Raw genomic sequence first — 18,213 nt, 5'->3', positions numbered from 1 at the left:
CGTCTAAAGGAAGGAGCGCAGCCGCCATTAAAGTGAAAGTGCGTCATGGGGTGCTTTTACAAAAGCAATTCCTTTTATTTATCTGTTTTAAAAACAACACATAAATAAAAGGCATGGTCAGTTACAGTGCCAATAGCTCAAACTCTCGTAAATGCGAGACTTATTGCATTGCAAATGATTGTTTAGAGGTCTGTTAAGCCCATTAACATGTGTGTTTGCAGGTCGAGGCATTGACACATTCCAATATCTTAATGAGGCCACTTAAGTAATTAAACTGTACCCAGTAGTGTAACTGAATGCGGCCCAGTGCTCCCTGACATCATACCTCAAATGTGGTCTCTATTTTTCTCTCTCACTTTGTGGTAGAACTCCCCCTTTGCAGGTTCAATGTAACTTAGGTCTCATGACATTGCAGGACCTGTGATGTCATGGAGGCCAGTAGTGCTGGAACAATTGAGTGTGGGGCTGCCAGCAGTGTTACATCACTGAAGTCAGAGATTGTAAAACATACAAGTGTTGCATAATGAACAAGTGTAGGAAATGACCACACCAGTTCAGCAGGAGAGTTGTAAGGATGTGGCATGTAGCCAGTGGTGCATTTTGGGGCAAATATGTTACTAAAGAATGGTGTGGTATCATTCATCATTTACAGAAAGCCCTTTTCCATTGAAATGGCAACAAAATTCACACCAACATGCAATTTTACGGATAAAGCTATTTAGCACACAAAAGATGAGTGGAGATCGGGTTTCAACACAAATTTATAACTTGCACATTGCCAGGTAGTGTCTTGATTTGCTTTGATCTTATAAAAATATTTGTTTCCACCACATTTAAGAATTACAAAAAAATGTGCTTTATTTGTACTTTCCTAACTGCTAATAAGTTTTGAAATATTTGTGCAGTTAATTTACAGCTATTTAAATGATGTGTGTTATTAAAAAAACAATAACATCCTACTCCGTGGCATAAAGTAAATTGATGGGGCCCTCAGTAGAATGTGAAGAGGGGGTCTATGAGTCTCCCATATTTCACAAATATTCATTGGCTTTGGGTGAAATGGCCCCCTCTGAAGGGCTTGGCTGCCGCTGAAGGGTTGGGACCCCACTGCTTCGCAGGGGCTGCAGGGGCCTGTATTATGCCCCTGATCTTTCAGCCTTTCCTTTCACACTCCCTGTGTCCCAGCAAGATTGTCAGATAGTTCACTTTAAAAAATGCACTAACCATGCAGTACGAGAAAGAAAAGTAAACACCAATCTACATGTTCAATCAATAATCAGCAATTTGTCAAAAGGCAAAGCCATACATTTGGCCTCTGTCTTTAAATGCATAGCAAATGTGACAAGATAAAACAAAATTTAAAGGAATCTTTACTGCTTATTCACTTTGACCTTCAGGGTGGAGCAGCACCCCACGCACCCCTACTTCCAACGCCTACGCCAGTACCTCTTCTTTTTTGTATTCCAGTTATATTTTAGAACCTGTTTTAAATTTTGGTTTACTTCTGAGTTCATCCTGCAAGCCTCTAACAGAACGTTGTTCCATTAAGAAACATCCCTGTAAAACACTACTGTCCATGTGCAATCGAAGTGTCTCACTAGGAAGCCCTGTATGATTCGAGCTGTTAATCCTTAGAAATCCTTACTCTGAATAACCTTTTGAAATAACTGCTGTTTTAAAAACAGCGACTGTGGTGTAACCATAAGAAGTCCAGGCCCGGACTGGCCTTTGCGGCCACCGGGCAATCCCCCGGTGGGTCGCATGGGTTGGGGCCGGTTTTGGGCCCCTGGGGGCTGTGTTTTTGTTACAGGGCCGGTTTTGCAGCATAGCGGCAAAAACGGACTGTAAGAAAATCGGCCGAAAACCGGCCCTGGCAAAGAGCGCGGTCCCCCCCCCCCCCAACCTCCCGGGGGTGGGGGGCCGGCCGAGCACTTTGCCAGGGCCAGTTTTGGTTCCCAGTCCGGCCCTGAAGAAGTCCGTGCAGGTAAGAGCAGTGGGGCGGGGAAGGGAGGGAAACTACAGATGATGACGAGGGAAAATGTAATTTAAAAAAAAGAAAACCACTGACTTTGCACTTGTCGCATCGCCGAGTTGGCGATGCAGTGAACTCGAGGTAGGTGGTTTTCTTTTATAAATAGTTTTTTTCTCTTGTCGTCGTCCCTCAACTCCCTTCCCACCCCACCCCACCGCTCTTACCTGTGCACCTGGGTGTAACATTAGATTGCACAAAAAATGAAGCAGCACATTTTATGGCAAAGAAGATTTAATTATTTACACTGCATATAGATTCATGTGCCATTGTAAGGCATTAACAATAGTAATACACAGCTTCACACTCAGCTAAGTATATATAACACACACCTGGGACCAAGAGATAGAATAAAGCATGCAGAAGCCTGGTGATTAAAATGCAGAATAAATGACCACTCAAAGGAATGTAGGGTCTCCAGTTATGTAGAAGATTGCATGACAATGGCTGGGCGTTGCTACATTAATCTTTCGTATGAACGAAAAACCCTAAACCGATTTGCTACCATTGCCCTTAATGTAAATGCTGTCTTCTCAACTTAAGAATAGAAAAATTATATACAACTCTTATCTTGCTAGCAAAGCATTATTGAATTTGTATCACATTGTAATGTTCAAGGCCGCAAGGGAACAAAAACAGATTCAACGTATTCCTGGTGGTGCACGCACACACACTTCACACTAAACTGCAAAAGATGGAGGTTAGGTTGGGCATGCAGTAAAGAGATAATGGCTATGGGTTACAAGGGATGGGCAAGGTCCTGTATGGGCCCTTTCTATTACATATTCTCTAGCAAAGATTAGGTTTAGTTAGTATGTGATTTTCATCAGTACATGGAGATGATGATCTATAAGTGCAGTTAAAGTTGTATTGAGTTCACTGAAACATAGTTCTATAATGCCTCCTTCTCATTGTTTGGTGTTTTAGACCTATCTAATTTTCCTCTCACTTTTATAACTAGCCAAGTGGTGTGGGATTCTTTCAGTGATTTGCAAGTATGATTTATCATTTAAAACGAATGTTCACAATATACCGAAAAAATCATCTAGGAAACTGCAGTTTATACTTATAATGCCACAAAGTAACAACGTATTCCTCGCATGGTTTTCTCCCAATTGTAGCAAAAGACTAATTGAATCTAAAGCCTTGAAATCGTTATCCTTGCAAAATAATTTGATCAAAACATAATCCCTTCCTACAAATAAGGGCAACATATTGGAGCCGACTACTATGCTTCATTCACCTACTATTTGTGATAGTTATGAGAAATTGTATTAACTTTTAATCAGTGATAGCGCAAATCTCCGAGCGGATCAAGCAAAGGAGGTACTAAGAACTGGGAATTGAGAATTGGGTCAGATTTGTTTGGCGACAAGATATAAATAGACAGGGATGGCCTTCCGAATGGAGAGGAATGAAGCCGATTATGATCCTGGGGGAAGGAGCTAACAGGACACACAAGGGAAAAAGCACATACACTTTAAGCATCTGTAGAGTGGGGAAAGCATACCTGAATCTCATTGGGTACAAGCAGAAATCCTCTGCCCAAATATTTCCAGCTGTTTCTAGAATACATATGGAGACTAACTCAAAGAAAATAAAACATAGGCCAGGCCTGGGCAGCATTCTTCAGTTAATGTAAGCGCTCCACTGTGGTTAAGCAGAACGCCGGCAAAGAGGATGGTCTCCTCGTTAATGAGGTGTGGCCAGTTTCTCTTAGGTTACAGCGGAAAGAAGAGTCTAGGTCACCACCAGAAGACTCGACGTGTTCCCTTTCTCCAGCTGGACGGTGGGGAACTTTAGCTTTTGGTTAGACAAATAACTATGGTAAACAACAGCAACATTTCCAGAGACATGCATGGAGTTTAACAGAAAGACAATACAAAGTTTTACAAAGCCCCGGGCAGTGAAAGCACACCGTGTTGGTCAAGTAGCTAGGGACTGGCTCCTCCATAAAGAAAATGTGCCCCCCATGCAGACCTTATTATTTATAAGCTGTGAGCAAACGGAAGTGTTTTACATAGCTATGATGAAAAAACACAGGAAATTGTTGCTTGGCTGTTTAGACAGTAGAAGGAAATAAGAGTTCAAATCATAATCACATGTGCCAATGGGTGGGTCGCTTTGGCGAAGACAAACACAACACTAAAGAGATATCTTGTGATTGCCTAAGGGAAATTGAAGGGTAAATGGGAGGGTTAATATTTATAGTGACAGTGGGTGGTAATCCATCATGGCTTTCTTGTTGCTGCAAATGTCTATTGAGTGCAGTTCTGAATTCTTGTAAGGGTTTGAGGGTACAGAAGGTCATTGGTGGGGAATATCATCGAAATGAGCCTGAAAAGCTTAGAAGTTGGATGCATCAGATGTTTGGATAAAGTAAAAAAATTGTAATTTGTGGACTATAGGTTTTGAGTTGTTGTTTAACTTGGTAGGGTGTCAGAGCGATGGGGAGCCGTAAAACTGTACACTGATTCAAAGACTAATGTCAGCAGTTTGTATATGACCCCTATACTGGTGGGGAGACAACGGCCGGTTCGTAGGAGCTAGAAGCAAGGTAAGTAGGTTGAAAAGAATGTGGATAGGAAAGTTTATAATTTTGTCTAATGGTTGGTAGGAATGATTATAAAGACCCGCCAGAAGATTTCTGCAGTAGTCAAGTCTACTGAATACCGAGGTAATATGTGTCATTGCAGTGTTAAATGGTGCGCATGAGCATATTCTGCGTAGGTTAAACAATTGAAAACGAGCACTGGTGGCTGTGTTCGTGATGGAAGCTTACATCCTCATGCATGGGCTTAAGACAACCTCAACATTTCTAACTGATAATTCAAAATTAATTGTACTGGGGTTGTAGAATGGAGGGGCAACTCTAGTGGTGGAGGGGAAGAAGAGAACTTTATTTTCAAATGATTTCCGCATGAGCGACCATCCGCCATCCCGCGTCGGCTGACTATATAACACAGAAGCATTGTGTGTTAGGAGGCAAGCTGTGAATATTGGAATAGAGAAGGAGATTTAAGTGTGATTTGCATAGATGTTTTATGATAAGCAGAAAGAGAAGATGAGGTCACTGGGAAAGGTGGTGTACAGGTGTACAGTGACAACAGTAGAGAGCAAAGAACGGATACTTGTGGGACACCCACAAGGTGTGGGCTGGGTACAGACATCACTGCGTACCTGACAACTGTAAAGGAGCGGCTAGATGTAAAAGGTGAAAAAATTACAAGCAAATACAGAAATACCTATTGAGTGAAGACAAAATAAATGTATTGTGGTCAACAGTGTGGAAGGCAGCGGAGAGGTCCAGGGGTATTGGGGATGGAAGAGAGATGTTTGAGATGTGCGGTGATAAAGTTAGATTAATGTGTAGTTCCCTCCATGACGTCAGTGCTTACCCTACCACAGGCACCAAGATCCGTCGAGAAAGGCTTGCATCACTTTTACGCCATTAGCTTGATCACCCTATTGATTTTCTGCATTGACCTTTGGGGTTCCAATTATAGGATCAGATTTTCTGCGCTGCATCGTATTTGTTTTTCTGTCGAGATTAAATTGCATGGGCGAGCAATGTTTCAGTGGTAATTTGTGCTTAAGCTTCTCTGTAGCTTAATTAAAAGAGGCCTGGTAAAAAGCTCGGGGGAAAGTCAGATATCGCTGTGGCGAATATGCCATTTTTAGACTTATATTCTCCCAGATCAGCTATTGAAAAGATCATGTGCAAAAGAGCACGTGTTGCCAGCAAGCCTCGTGCACTGAAAATCTTTAAAGCCTATCCAGATACCCAGAACCTCTTTGATTGTTCCTGGTGAGGTCTACAAAGTTATATTTACTGTGCAGGTTCGGGAAATGTTTACACTTAACAGAGAGCCCCAGACCTTGCACCGACATTTCATTTTCTCTCTCTGGTGAAGAGATAATTAACTATTTAACTACGGTGGTGATACACTTGAAAAAGTGAATTTACCAACATACGTGACTTAATGTATATATGTTTACTATGACACTGCTAAATGCTCATGTGTTCCAGAACATGGGCAGCCCCATATTATTAATCTATTGTATTTTGTTGATATACTAGTTTAGAGACCATTAAAGCCTTACTATCACTGCACTTTTACATCTATATTAAATGTACTATAATTCTGCTACTCCATGTGGCACACTGCACAGTTCTGCTGAAACATGTTCGCAGAGTGTAGCTTTGCTTTGAATTTGGCATAGTGAATGAAGCAACAGAGTCTGTTCCGGTTAGTTTGGACTGCATCTTTCTCCCAACTACTTCTTCCATGCTTTCCCACTAGAAGATCCTGCACCTGCTTAGTTGTTATGTGTTAGTTCTTCTGCTGTCACACGCTCTTGCTTCCATTTACTTTTTTGGAGAAAAAGTGTATAGAAGTAACGGAAAAATGAGTGGATTTTAACATTACATGCTTTGACTGATCAATGACAAAGCTCTGGTCTGTAGAAACAGCAACTGTGTTGCTTAATTTTAGAATGCTTGTCGCTATTTTGCATTAAACCTACATTAGACTTCTGTGCGCTATCCTGAGTGTTGTATTTTGATGTACACAATCCGGAACCCGAAGACTTGGTACCAGCATACATATGAATGAGGTAGGTGGCAAATTGCAACTGACTCCAATTATTAGCCATCACATGGATGGTGGCTTGCTAGCATCAGGGCACTACCAAGTCTGATCTCCTTTCAATAAAGTTGAGCACTGATTCACTGCATATCTCATCAGTACTTGGACGGAACACTTATACCACGCCCCTTTTGAATAGCGATTCGGTATGGCGTCAGAATCCCATTGTAGGAGTCTGTAAAAGATTACTGACTTCTAAAACTGTATTCATGCATTTTAAAAAAGCATTCTTGTGGTCACAAAGTCCACATCGGAGCAATTGCGACCATAAAAATGCTTCATACACCTGACCCTTAGACTCCAAGTAAACCGTGTAACTGTAACAAATGGTTCTACTGAGAACATTTCCGGTGCCAAAAGCTCTACATCTTACCCCATTCTCCATGATGCAGGGCAAGGCAATTTAGGAAATTGTGTACATACCTGCTTCAAGGATTGGGAAGCTTTGAAAAAAAATGAACCATCTTACAGGTAACAACTTCAGGGACTCAAACTCCATAATCTTTTTTGCAGATTACCTCGTATGATGGTTTGTTGAGGCCCTCCCCACCAAATAACCCTAGACATTGATTCTTTTGAAACTGTGAAAGAGGTGGTGATCAAACCTCGCTAGCATTCTGGCTGAAGCAATATGCACATTTCCAGCTTCTGAGCTCCAAGGAAGGGGTCTGCAAAATCATCCTGGGTTCTCAGAAAAAAAGAGAAGGCTAAAAGAGTATAAACATACATCTACCACATTTTTCGGGAACCTAAGAGACAGAGCTGGACAGGTTGGACCGGGCATCATGAGATTCTCCTGGAAACTGTAAGGGTGGGGGCCAGTTGTGTTATGGGGGTAGTTTCACAGTGATGCTGCAATGTCGGAGCCCAATAACAAAAGCAGCAAGCAAGCATATTTCCCTCACTTTCATTTCCAGCCTCCCGGGGACCGCTAGTGCTTCTCACTTGCACACCCCTCTCGCTCCAAAAACTCCCCTTGTAGTGGTCAGACTGTCTCACTACCGACCGTGAGGGGACAGGTACGGCAAAATTGCCAGGGCTTGCTTTGGGCTCCCAGTCCGGCCCTGCTAAGAGGTTGGTGTTTCTATAGCTGATAGAATAGGGGCAGTCACCCTCTTGCCAGACGTACATGCACGCTAACTGAAGGCTATGAATAAATAAAAGCAAGACGACTAGTCACCATAGCCAGTATTTGGGGAACTTCTCTTGAGTTGCAGAAAGGAGATGAAACAGCAGATCACAGAGTTACAGGAATCCGAAGGGACACAGAAGCATATAGATACATGCAGGAGTGAGTTCCAATATATGTAACCTCCTAAAAGACTTAAAGAATACACAACAGACTTCCACAGTTAAGAATTCTCAAAAGTTACAATGACATCATAAACTTGACCTACTATCAAGAGTTTCTATCCTCTTTAGAGTAAGTCTTCAGAGTCCCTGCCGGCTGAGCCGAATGTGCAGGATGAGTATAGCCCAACTTAGAGATTTCAACTTCTTTATAACCATACTGGTCTTGTTTTCCACTAAGCTAATTATGCCACATACTAAGACCTACTACCTGACTAGCAAATGGTGCAAAATCATACCAGTAAAGACCATACTGTTTTCCTTAATCGAAGGGTAAATATTAGTTAGTAAAGTTGTCTAGTCTTATTTGTAGGCACCATCAGACCACACAAACTCTCAAACATGGTTAGCGGATACAGAAACCAGTACTAACCAGAAAAACCAGTTAACGGCATCGTTATTGTTGTCACCCATCTTCTGTGCCCGAACCGTCAGGTCAAAGGTTGATCCAGCGTTTGGCCATGAAAAATAAAACATTCCAGAATTAAGAATCTTCTTGAGGGCAGAGACACGCTCTTCCTCTTTGGTTTCTTCCTGCAGGGGGCAGAAATCTATATTGGTGATTTTGTAAACTTCAGCATCCAGTATTTTTCCTACGGATGTGCAGCCAGTCACTAAGACCAGAAAAAGCAGCCTCATGTTACCTAAAAGACAAAAGTAAGAAAAATACCGTCACTAAATTAGAAGTGAGTGAAGAATGGATACATTAACAATACATTCATCAATAGTTCTTCTCAGAAAGGCCCTAAATTGAGGCTCAATCCTGAATAGCTAAGTGGCAAAATCTCATAATTTGATGACAACACTATTGACCAAACAATAAAGGCATGAATGACAGCAAATTCCCACAACCACTTCTCGAAGTATGACAACTCAGCCCTTTTGCTGTACATCACTTCCACACAACAGTATCAGTATTTTCTATTCGGCTAGAAAAAGGAGGAAAGTAGACATCTGGAATATAAATTATCCTTCTACTAAATAAGCGACTATGGGTGGTGCATGTGGTCAGTGCAATGGAAGCGGGGTGGGAATGGTCGGAGGAATTAGATTCATTTTTAGGGTTATAATAAGTGGCTACATGTATGTAAAGTTTCAGGAATTATCTATACACAAAGAATATATACTATAACAAAAATAAATAACAGGGGGCCAACTGCCGAAGAACATGGCCGCTTGCTAAAGTGGGTCCGTGACCCAGTGATCTTCCCTTCAACATCCGCTCATCTATCCGTTCTCCCGACAAATATCAATGTGCACCATGCGATGAGGAATGCTGGAGAGCAGTCGCGGAACATTTCATTAGGGCAACAAATGGGCCTGTTCTGGGCTCAGGAGGTGCGGCCTCGAGGTGACAGCGGAGGCCCGAGCTAAATTGCAGCAGCTGTCCAGAGGACATCAGTTCCTCGAGGTGACTGGAGACCCCAGCCTTGCCGTGCAAGCTCGAGAGTGCGGCGGGGCTGAGGATGGCGTTTTTCCGTGCTACTCCGCCGTAAAGCAGAGATCTCCAAAGACCTGGTGGCAGACTTGCAATTGTTAAACAGTAGCAGGGGACTGCTATTAAATTCCTCGTAGAGGTGCCACACAAGTTCGGCCCGAGGTGAAGGAGGCGTGACCCCCGGGCCAGCGGCCGGGCCCGACCTGAGGTGCAGTATTGGAGAAAAAGGCATGTATAAGCCCAAACCCCGAGGCAATTGAAGTTCCTTGTGCATCCCGGCCTGCAATATTGGTACGGAGCGCTGTGGCGCAGACGTCGAGAGGGAGTACATCCCCACGCACAATTGGGAAGGGGGCAGGCCCGCAAAGCGCGAAGGCCCAACAATATACTGATTTTGACCCTGCCTCCTCCGCTGCGAAACAAAAGGCGCAATCCTTGACACAAATCGCGATCACCGGCGATATAGTGCTGGCATCAAGAGCGCCGTGTTTGCCAAACAGAGTCTGACTGCTACGCTTTAATTGCAGTGGATGTCTGCATCTACTCCGACATTCTGGAGCCTCTAGACCCCCCTCACACAAGGTGCCATGAGGAGAAAAGGAGGGCCATAGAAGATCAACTCGGGAAATCCACAGTAAATAGTTGGGGGTGGGGGGGTTGCAGAACCAGGAGAAACCTGACAGGCCGCACAGAGAACCTAATTTTCTGGTGGCAGGTGGCAGAGTGTAACCTGGGGTCCAACCCCCCTCCCCTTTCATACCGAGTATACATGACGGGAGGAGGAGAAATGAAAAGTACACACCACACGAAGCTCGACAAATATGCACTTCCCTAGGGGCAGGACGGGCTGGAGACGCAATCTCAGAAGCACCTCCTCTACTACCTGATGACAGCGTCATATCTCTCAAGGATATAATGGCAGCAATACAAAGGGTTAGAACAGGGCTGGAGGGGTGCATACATAACGTGAAGATGGAGATGTCCCTGATACGCACAGATCCCCGGAACATGAGTGGTAGGATTCAGGAGGTGGAGGACAAAACAGTAACTCTACAACAGGACACCAAAACCCTCAAAGACCAAGTCAAAGACCTCCTAACAACCACTGCACACCTTGAAGTAAGACTAGAAGACTCTGAAGGTAGATCACAATGTAACAATATACACATTTTGGGGGTCCCTGAGAAATCAGAGGGCCTTGCTACAGACTTGTTTGTTGAGGATCTGATCCTTAAATATCTCCAGGCAAGAGGCCTCTCAAAGTTCTTTTCAGAAGAGAGAGCACACAGAGTGCTGGGAGGCAGGCCCCGGCCCAGTGCGCCATCCAGGCCTATCATTGCTCGTCTCTTTAACTTCAAGGACCATGATGAGGTGTTAGTCGACCCGCATTGCCCCACCAATACAATATAAAAATGCCCCAATAACCTTTTTTCCGGACTTCACCCTGAAGATGCAAAAACAAAGACGCAACTTCCTGGTGGTGAAGCAAGCGCTGAGAGAAAAGGGACTGAAATACTTCATGCTTTTTCCAGCATGACTACGGGGGGGAAGGCCTTTTTTTGACTCTACAGAGGAGGGATGGGCCTAGCTTGAAGGATGGCGGACAGTGGGAGGTTCCCCGGCAAAGATACACAGAGGGAAGCAAAACAGAGAAACATTGACCTTTTCCAGGAATGAGACAGTGGCCCCGAAACAGGGGGGGACCACCCACAGCAGGTCATCGTTGGGATAGTGGTAGTGAATCAGACTTGAGCTTTCTTGTCTTGGAGCATTTCCTCCGGCTGCACTGTTAACTAACAGACCTCCTAGACCTGGTAGAAGAAACGAAGCCCTGGGTGGACCATTGACCGGTCTGAGCCGAGACCGCACTGCGGGGAAATGCGGTGAACTGTGAGGGCCTTCACACCAATACTCCTAAATAGGAGTAGCATAGTCAGAGGGACAAGAAAACTATTATGGGACGGGTAACTGTTTTGCAGCGGTACACAGCCCCTACCAGGTTTTCGATCAGGGAGGGATGACAGGCACTCTGCTAAGATGGGGGAGGTGGGCAGTTGTAGGTCTGTCAGGCAGGGATGCGGGTGGGGGGTTTATTTATGGGATATGCGGATTCAGAGGAGTATTGTTCACCTGCAAGGTTTGTTTATTAAACCACCTAAGTTTTGTCAGATTGCACCATCAACACGAACTGCTACCACCTTCTATCAAACGCACTCAACTTATTCTTTGTTTGAACTGTTTTCTCTCCCTCTAAGAAATGGGGATGCCACAATCCACCATCAATACAAAATCCAACTCACAACGCACACTACCCATGCCCACTATGAAAATCCATGAGATTCGTCTACTCTTGGGGAATGTGAATGGCTTGGGGATATAAATGTAAGCGTGGTATAGTTCTCAAATTCCTGAAGAGACACACCCTAGAAGTAGTACTCCTTTAAGAGACCCATCTTCTGGGGAAAACATGCAGAACACTAGACCGAGGGGGCTATAAAATGATGGCCCACTCGGGTTTCAGCTCGGGATCCAGAGAGGTGGGGATACTCCTCAAGAAACACTTCCCATTTATAGTTGAAAAAACCTGAGCAGATACGGGGTCAGATAAACATAATCTCAATATACGTCCCACCGGCACTCCACAACACTACTGTTCCGGACTTGGGGGCACTGCTGCTGGAACTGCCAGCAGGTCACCTCCTTTTAGGCAGAGATTTTAATATCTTAAATCTACAGAGGCATAATGTGAACTTGCACGGTATAAACCAGGGAACGCTAACATGATGTGATAATAGCTGTGAACCAAGTGAAAGGGACGGATTCAATAGTGGGCAACGTGCAAGTGAAATAATTTTCAAATATGTAACTTTGGGTAACAATTATATGTACTGATTATGGTTTTTGTGATTTTTTCAGTGATCCCTGACGAAGGGCTAATTAAGCCCGAAATGCATTGGGCAGTAACATGAATAAAAGCTGCTTTTTATGAATAACGCTTCAGTCGTGTTCCTGATTGAGGTCTGGATGGGCACTTTGGGGACATAAGAAACCTGGAAAAGGCGCGCATTTTTTTGTGTGGATTAACATCGTAGCAGGAGTAAAAGGAATTAACATTCAAAGGTCAAACGAACAAAATAAGGATTAAGCAAGGATATAAACACGCCTGCAAAGGCTAATTGTTGCTGTGCACAGGTATGGGGAGAAAGGTCTCTCCTTGTATCGGAGCTTTTGTCTAAATTGTGTCATTTGGGCATGACACTGAACCAAAGTTGCACGCTAAACAGGATTACATTTGGATTAAACAGAGAAAAGTTGGAATATTATGGTGTGCATCCCACCCCCGATGTTTCTTTAGAGATTTTAATATGACACTGAATGACACAATAGATCGAATGCCAGTGAGAAACACGCATGAAACACAGACACGACTGACAGAATTTATTGGAGCCATGGGCCTGACTGACATCTGGAGAACGCTGAACCCAGTTACTCGAGAGTTCACATATCATTCGGGCGTGCATGGTAGCCTCTCACAAACTGATCTCCTGGTCGCGATCCCATCCCAGTTGCCTGTCTTTGGGGTTGTGAGAAATCTACCCTGGGGAATATCAGATCATTCTCCCATGTGGGCACACTATAGAATAGGCAAACAGCGAACTACCAACATAATCACTATTACGCCCTCCTACTTAAAAATCCCCCAAATTAGGGAAGACATGAAAAAACCAACATACCTCTACCTTAGGGAAAATGAACATTCAGTGACTTCACCAGAAACACTCTGGGAAGCGTATAAAACGGTGATCAGGGGACAGGCTCTTTCTTTGATGGTAAGACATAGGAGGGATAAGATAAGAGATGAGAGATTGGAGAGTAGCATTTCCGACCTTGAAGTACAGTTGATATACCAAATGATGACACGAGGCACCTCCTGGGCCTTAAACAACAGGAATATAGAGATTTGACGACCGATACAGCTAGTGCTCTGATCATGACGACTCATCACTGAATTTACGAACAAGGGGATAGAGCTGGGAAACTTCTTGCCTGGCTCGAAAGGTGAGAAAAAGCCAGACGCTGGGTGGCCTCCATTCAACTGCCGACTGGTGTGAGGATCACTGACCCTCAGGAAATAGTGGACACGTTTGTGACCTACTATGAGGGAGTTTACACATCAGGGACGGCATGCACCACACAAGATGCACTGGATCTCCTTAAAGATTGACAACAGCCTAAACTTACGCCAGAGGATGTCCAGGCCTTCAATAGAGACCTGACCTGTGAGGAAGTACAACAGGCAATCATGGCACTGAGATCAGGAAAGGCAATTGGCCACAATGGGATCCCAATTGAGCTGTATAAAATAACAGCCTCCCACATAGTGCCCCACCTACTGAACATGTACGAAGAATGCAGGGACACTGGTGTTTTCCCCAGAGACCGGCGCCTTCCAACAATAGTTGGGATTCGTATAGAGGGTAAACCAGCTGACCAATGTAATTCATATCATCCTATTTCCCTGCTAAATGCTGAAACAAACGTTCTAGCCAAACTGATGGCTCTCTGTCTTGTCCCTCTAATCACTAAGTTAGTACACCCGGACCAATACAGGTTGATGCCGGGCCGTAATACGGCTCTCAGTCTTAGACGCCTCCATGGGGTCCTAGGACGGGCCAACTTAATCCAGGAGGACACAGCTATCCTGTCCCTGGACGCTTGCATGGCATTTGATATCATTCAGTGGCTGTATCTAATTGCAGTCCTGGAGCACCCCGGCGTGGAGCCTCAGTTTTTGACCTGGATTCGCCTCCTATACACAGGCCCCTTTTCACAAGTTTGGTGAATGGTAGGATGTCACAAACCTTCCCGCTTCGACGGGTAACTAGATAGGGCTGCCCCCTCTCACCATTGCTATTTGCACTAGTGCTGAAAACTATAGGTGGCTTGGATCCGGGGTGACCCACTGATCCGAAGCCGCTGGACGGCAGATTGGGAAGACAGAATATCCTTTTACACAGATAGTATTCTCCTATACGTAGCAGCGCCTAAATCCCCCATTTCCAGAATACTTAATATCTTCGCAACATTCCAGAGATATTCCGGCTATACAATACACTGGTCAAAGTCAATGATCTTCGTTCTATGTGGTCCACCGTCTCGGATGCAGAGGGAGTGTGAGGAGCAGGTAGTAACCGAAGGATTTCGTTATTTAGGAATCTTTATCACAGTCAATCAAGATGTATTTAAAACAACAAACCTAACTCCCCTGCGCCAACTGAAGGGAGATGCGCAACACTGGCGATCCCTGCCGCTTTCCCTACTGGGTAGGGCGGCCCTTTTCAAAATTATGGCACTGCCACGTTTTCTGTATGTCCTGCAGAATGTCCCCTTTCCAGTGCCAGATAGCTACTTTAAAGATATACAGAGTGAAGTCAGACCCTTGTTATGGTATGGAGGTTCCCCCAGAAACGCGTCAATAAATTAACTTTGGGCGGTTTAAAGGCGGAATCGTCCTTCCTGACATCCAGGCGTACTACTGTGCTGCGCAATTGACAGTCATTAACCAGTGAGGCCACCGACCAATGACAGAGCCAGCATACGGTATGGACAGACTGACACTGCAATTAAGGGGGTAGTTGAATGCGCTATATGCACCAAAAATAGTACACTACCTGGTGGGGCCTACGGCACTGACAGTACATATCTGGCACTCTACACACCAGCAGTTGGGATGGAAAAACAAGATTACATTTGCTACACCCCTATGGGACTCGGTTTTACTTGGGGAAGAAACAGGGATTAGATAAGTGGGACCTACTAGGAATGTTGAAGGTGGGGGATGTTTACTCTGCAGCAGGAATACGACCCTTTACAGACCTACAGAGATCATATAAGCTGGCTCCCGCTGAGACATTCCGATATCGACAACTCCACCACGCCTTAAGTGCAGTGATACCCAGGGAAGAAGTACTGCCAGAATTTACACGCTTGGAGAATAGACTTCTTGAGGAACACATAACTAAAAAAGCGATCTCGCTGACATGCAGGAAATTGATTCATAATGCCCCTGATAGGTTGACAAAGTTATGGCAGAAATGGGAGGGAGACATTATAGACACGCAGGAGGACGATTGGCCGGAGGCACTTTCTTCCCCTAGAGAAGTTGCTATTCGATCTCGTTTCTGCCTCATACAACTTAAAGTACTTCATAGAACATACCTCTCATGCACTACATTGGCAAAGATGGGCAGACATCAAAATCCTCTCTGTAGGAGGGGGTACGGCCAGGAGGGAACGTTTTTCCATATAATTAGGGGCTGTCCACAAATCTAATCATACTGGACTATGATAACTCAATGTCTAAGGGGATTGTATGGAGTTGAGTTGCCATTCTTTGCTAAGTAGTGTCTGCTTAATGTGTGGGAGGCAACAAACCTGGGAAGAGGGGAGAGAATCAATGCGTCGTTAGCTCTGATAATCGCTAAAAGAAACATAGCACGTAATTTGGGCAAAGAGGAGACACCGAGACTGGGCGATTGGAAAAAATATATGGACTGGTGCATGGTGGCCGAAGAAACTGTTTATCAAAATAGAGGCTTTCTCCAGAAGTAGGGAAATGTCTGGAATAAATGGAATGAGTATAGGGGCCTCCCTTGCACAGCCCCAATAAGAAAAGAGGACTTGGAGGATAGGAAGGAATAAAGTGAGACTGCGGGTGGGGGCAGCTATACTATACCATGAGAACTGTAGAGTCGTCGATGTGATACTATGGTATGTTGATATAAAGCTTATGTCATGTGGTGGTGTAATGCAATATTTTTTTGACTGCAATAAACAGAATTAAAAAAATAAATAAGCGGGTGCTGTATCAATGGGTACAAAATATCAGTTCAAAATGTATAAATGATGTTCATGCTAAACCAATGGTAACAATTGCTTGGGCCCCCCCTGATATTTGGGTCACCTTGGTTGAGCCTTCATTAGGACAAAATAGTTACAATATATAGTTCAAGTAATTTTTAGGAAAATGGCAACCAACAACACAGCAACCTTGAGAGGAGGGGAGGTGACAGAAAAGGAAGATAACATGATCTCTTTTTAGATATAAATGTTGATCCGGTAACATAGACTACCCACTGATAAATACATCTGACATTATTTTTCACAGGAAATAGTGAAGTGTGTAGCAGTTGTAAAATAACGAGGCAAGAAGGGATGTGAAAAGCTCCAAAAGAAAACTGTCTAAATTGTGAATTGAGGTGCAGGGACAACATAGATATAACAGAGAAATAAACATCTAAATGAAAAGGTGAGTGCTTCATAAGTGCATGTTAAAAAACACATTGTAAAGAAAGCCAACAGGTATCACTGTTGTGACGTATTGGCTTTGCCAGTGTTAATAGTCATACTGTATAGCATCGCCTATGCTGTGCAGCATGACTTTTAAAAAAAAGAATGCCTGGATGAGAAAAAGAACTGAATGTGACAAATAGCACAGTTAAATTCTTCAGGTTTAGACTATGATCCCTCGTGCATTGCAAACAGAAGCACTTCATGGAAGATAGAAGGATACATTTCCAGCTGATAGCATAAGTTGAGAGAGTAACAGTCTTCTTGGTATAGCCTAGCCAAAGCCCAGGGCCGTTTCTAGGTGTTTTGCTGCCCTAGGTGAGAATTGAAAAATGCTGCCCCCTCCCTTTTACTACCATCTTTCTCTCTCCCTGTCATCCAGGCTAGAAGCACCTCCCCCAAAAAACGTGTTGGCATTATGAAGGTTCAACCAGTGTTCTACCTAAGGATATTTAACAGATAACCATTACACAAGAGAATATGTTGGGAACCGAAGACGTGTAGCCAGACAGGGGACCTACAATAAGAACACACAGGCTGTTGAATAGGTGTGCAGGGTGACCTCGAAAAAGGAACATACAGGAGGACCCCTTAGTGGAAGTACAGAAGGCACCACAGAAAATGAGATTCAAAGACCCCACAGTAGGAGCCAAAGGAACCCAGAAGAACTGCCCCCGGGGTTCCAAAACAGAAGTCTAGAGGAACCCAGGACTCAGCGACCTCAGGAGCCCCACGGACCCGACAAGCACAACCACAGGGAACGCAAATGAAGAGCCCCAGTTATCCTGTATTGTAACAGTTATATATATATATATATATATACACACTTTTTAGAGTTTTATATAGCGCAAACTAGACCAGAGGATATCAGGTATCAGAGCGCTTTACATGAGCACCAGTTTAGTTACAGATGGACACATTCATTTTTGTTTTTGTTAGGCACAGGGAGATTAAGTGATTTGCCCAGAATCACAGAATGTTGAGCATCCCTGCCGAGACTCAAACTCGGTTACCCAGCTTCGAGGTCGACCGCTCTAGCCGTAATTCTACATCCTCTCCCCAATATATAGTGCCTACTACCCTTATGTGGGGCACTGAAGCACTCATCTAAATGGGCAGAAGCTAAGCCATGTATGGTTGGAAGTGTTTTTTCTTTGTTTTTTAATCTTAAGTGGGAAGTATTTCTCTGTCATGCGTGATGACCACCGAGGTGAGGTGCGGTTACCATGTAATGGGACACAGTGCCTAATAAAAAAGGTGAAAATGAGTGCTCCAAGTCCAGGTAGGATAGACAGGATGCAGAAATTTGAATATTGTGAGCCCCTACTGACAGAAGACCGAGAATAGGAGCTAAGGAGCCCTAACAGGAGATTCAAGAATAAGAGGAGGGCATGCGA

General features: G+C 44.1%; 1 protein-coding gene across 1 annotated transcript in view; it reads right to left on the bottom strand.

The window, feature by feature from the left end:
* The window catches only part of SYNJ2 (synaptojanin 2), a 724,073-nt gene that overhangs the window by 495,486 nt on the left and 210,374 nt on the right, over positions 1-18,213 (bottom strand). Inside the window, exon 3 of the mRNA XM_078649121.1 lies at positions 8,402-8,672. Within this exon, the coding sequence (XP_078505247.1) occupies positions 8,402-8,672 (271 nt within the window). The remainder of the gene's footprint in view (positions 1-8,401; positions 8,673-18,213) is intronic.

The sequence above is a fragment of the Lissotriton helveticus genome, chromosome 6 (assembly GCF_964261635.1).
Source record: "Lissotriton helveticus chromosome 6, aLisHel1.1, whole genome shotgun sequence".
Lineage (NCBI taxonomy): Eukaryota > Metazoa > Chordata > Amphibia > Caudata > Salamandridae > Lissotriton > Lissotriton helveticus.
Note: the sequence above shows the minus strand (reverse complement) of the source record. Positions and strands in the feature narration are given on the sequence as shown.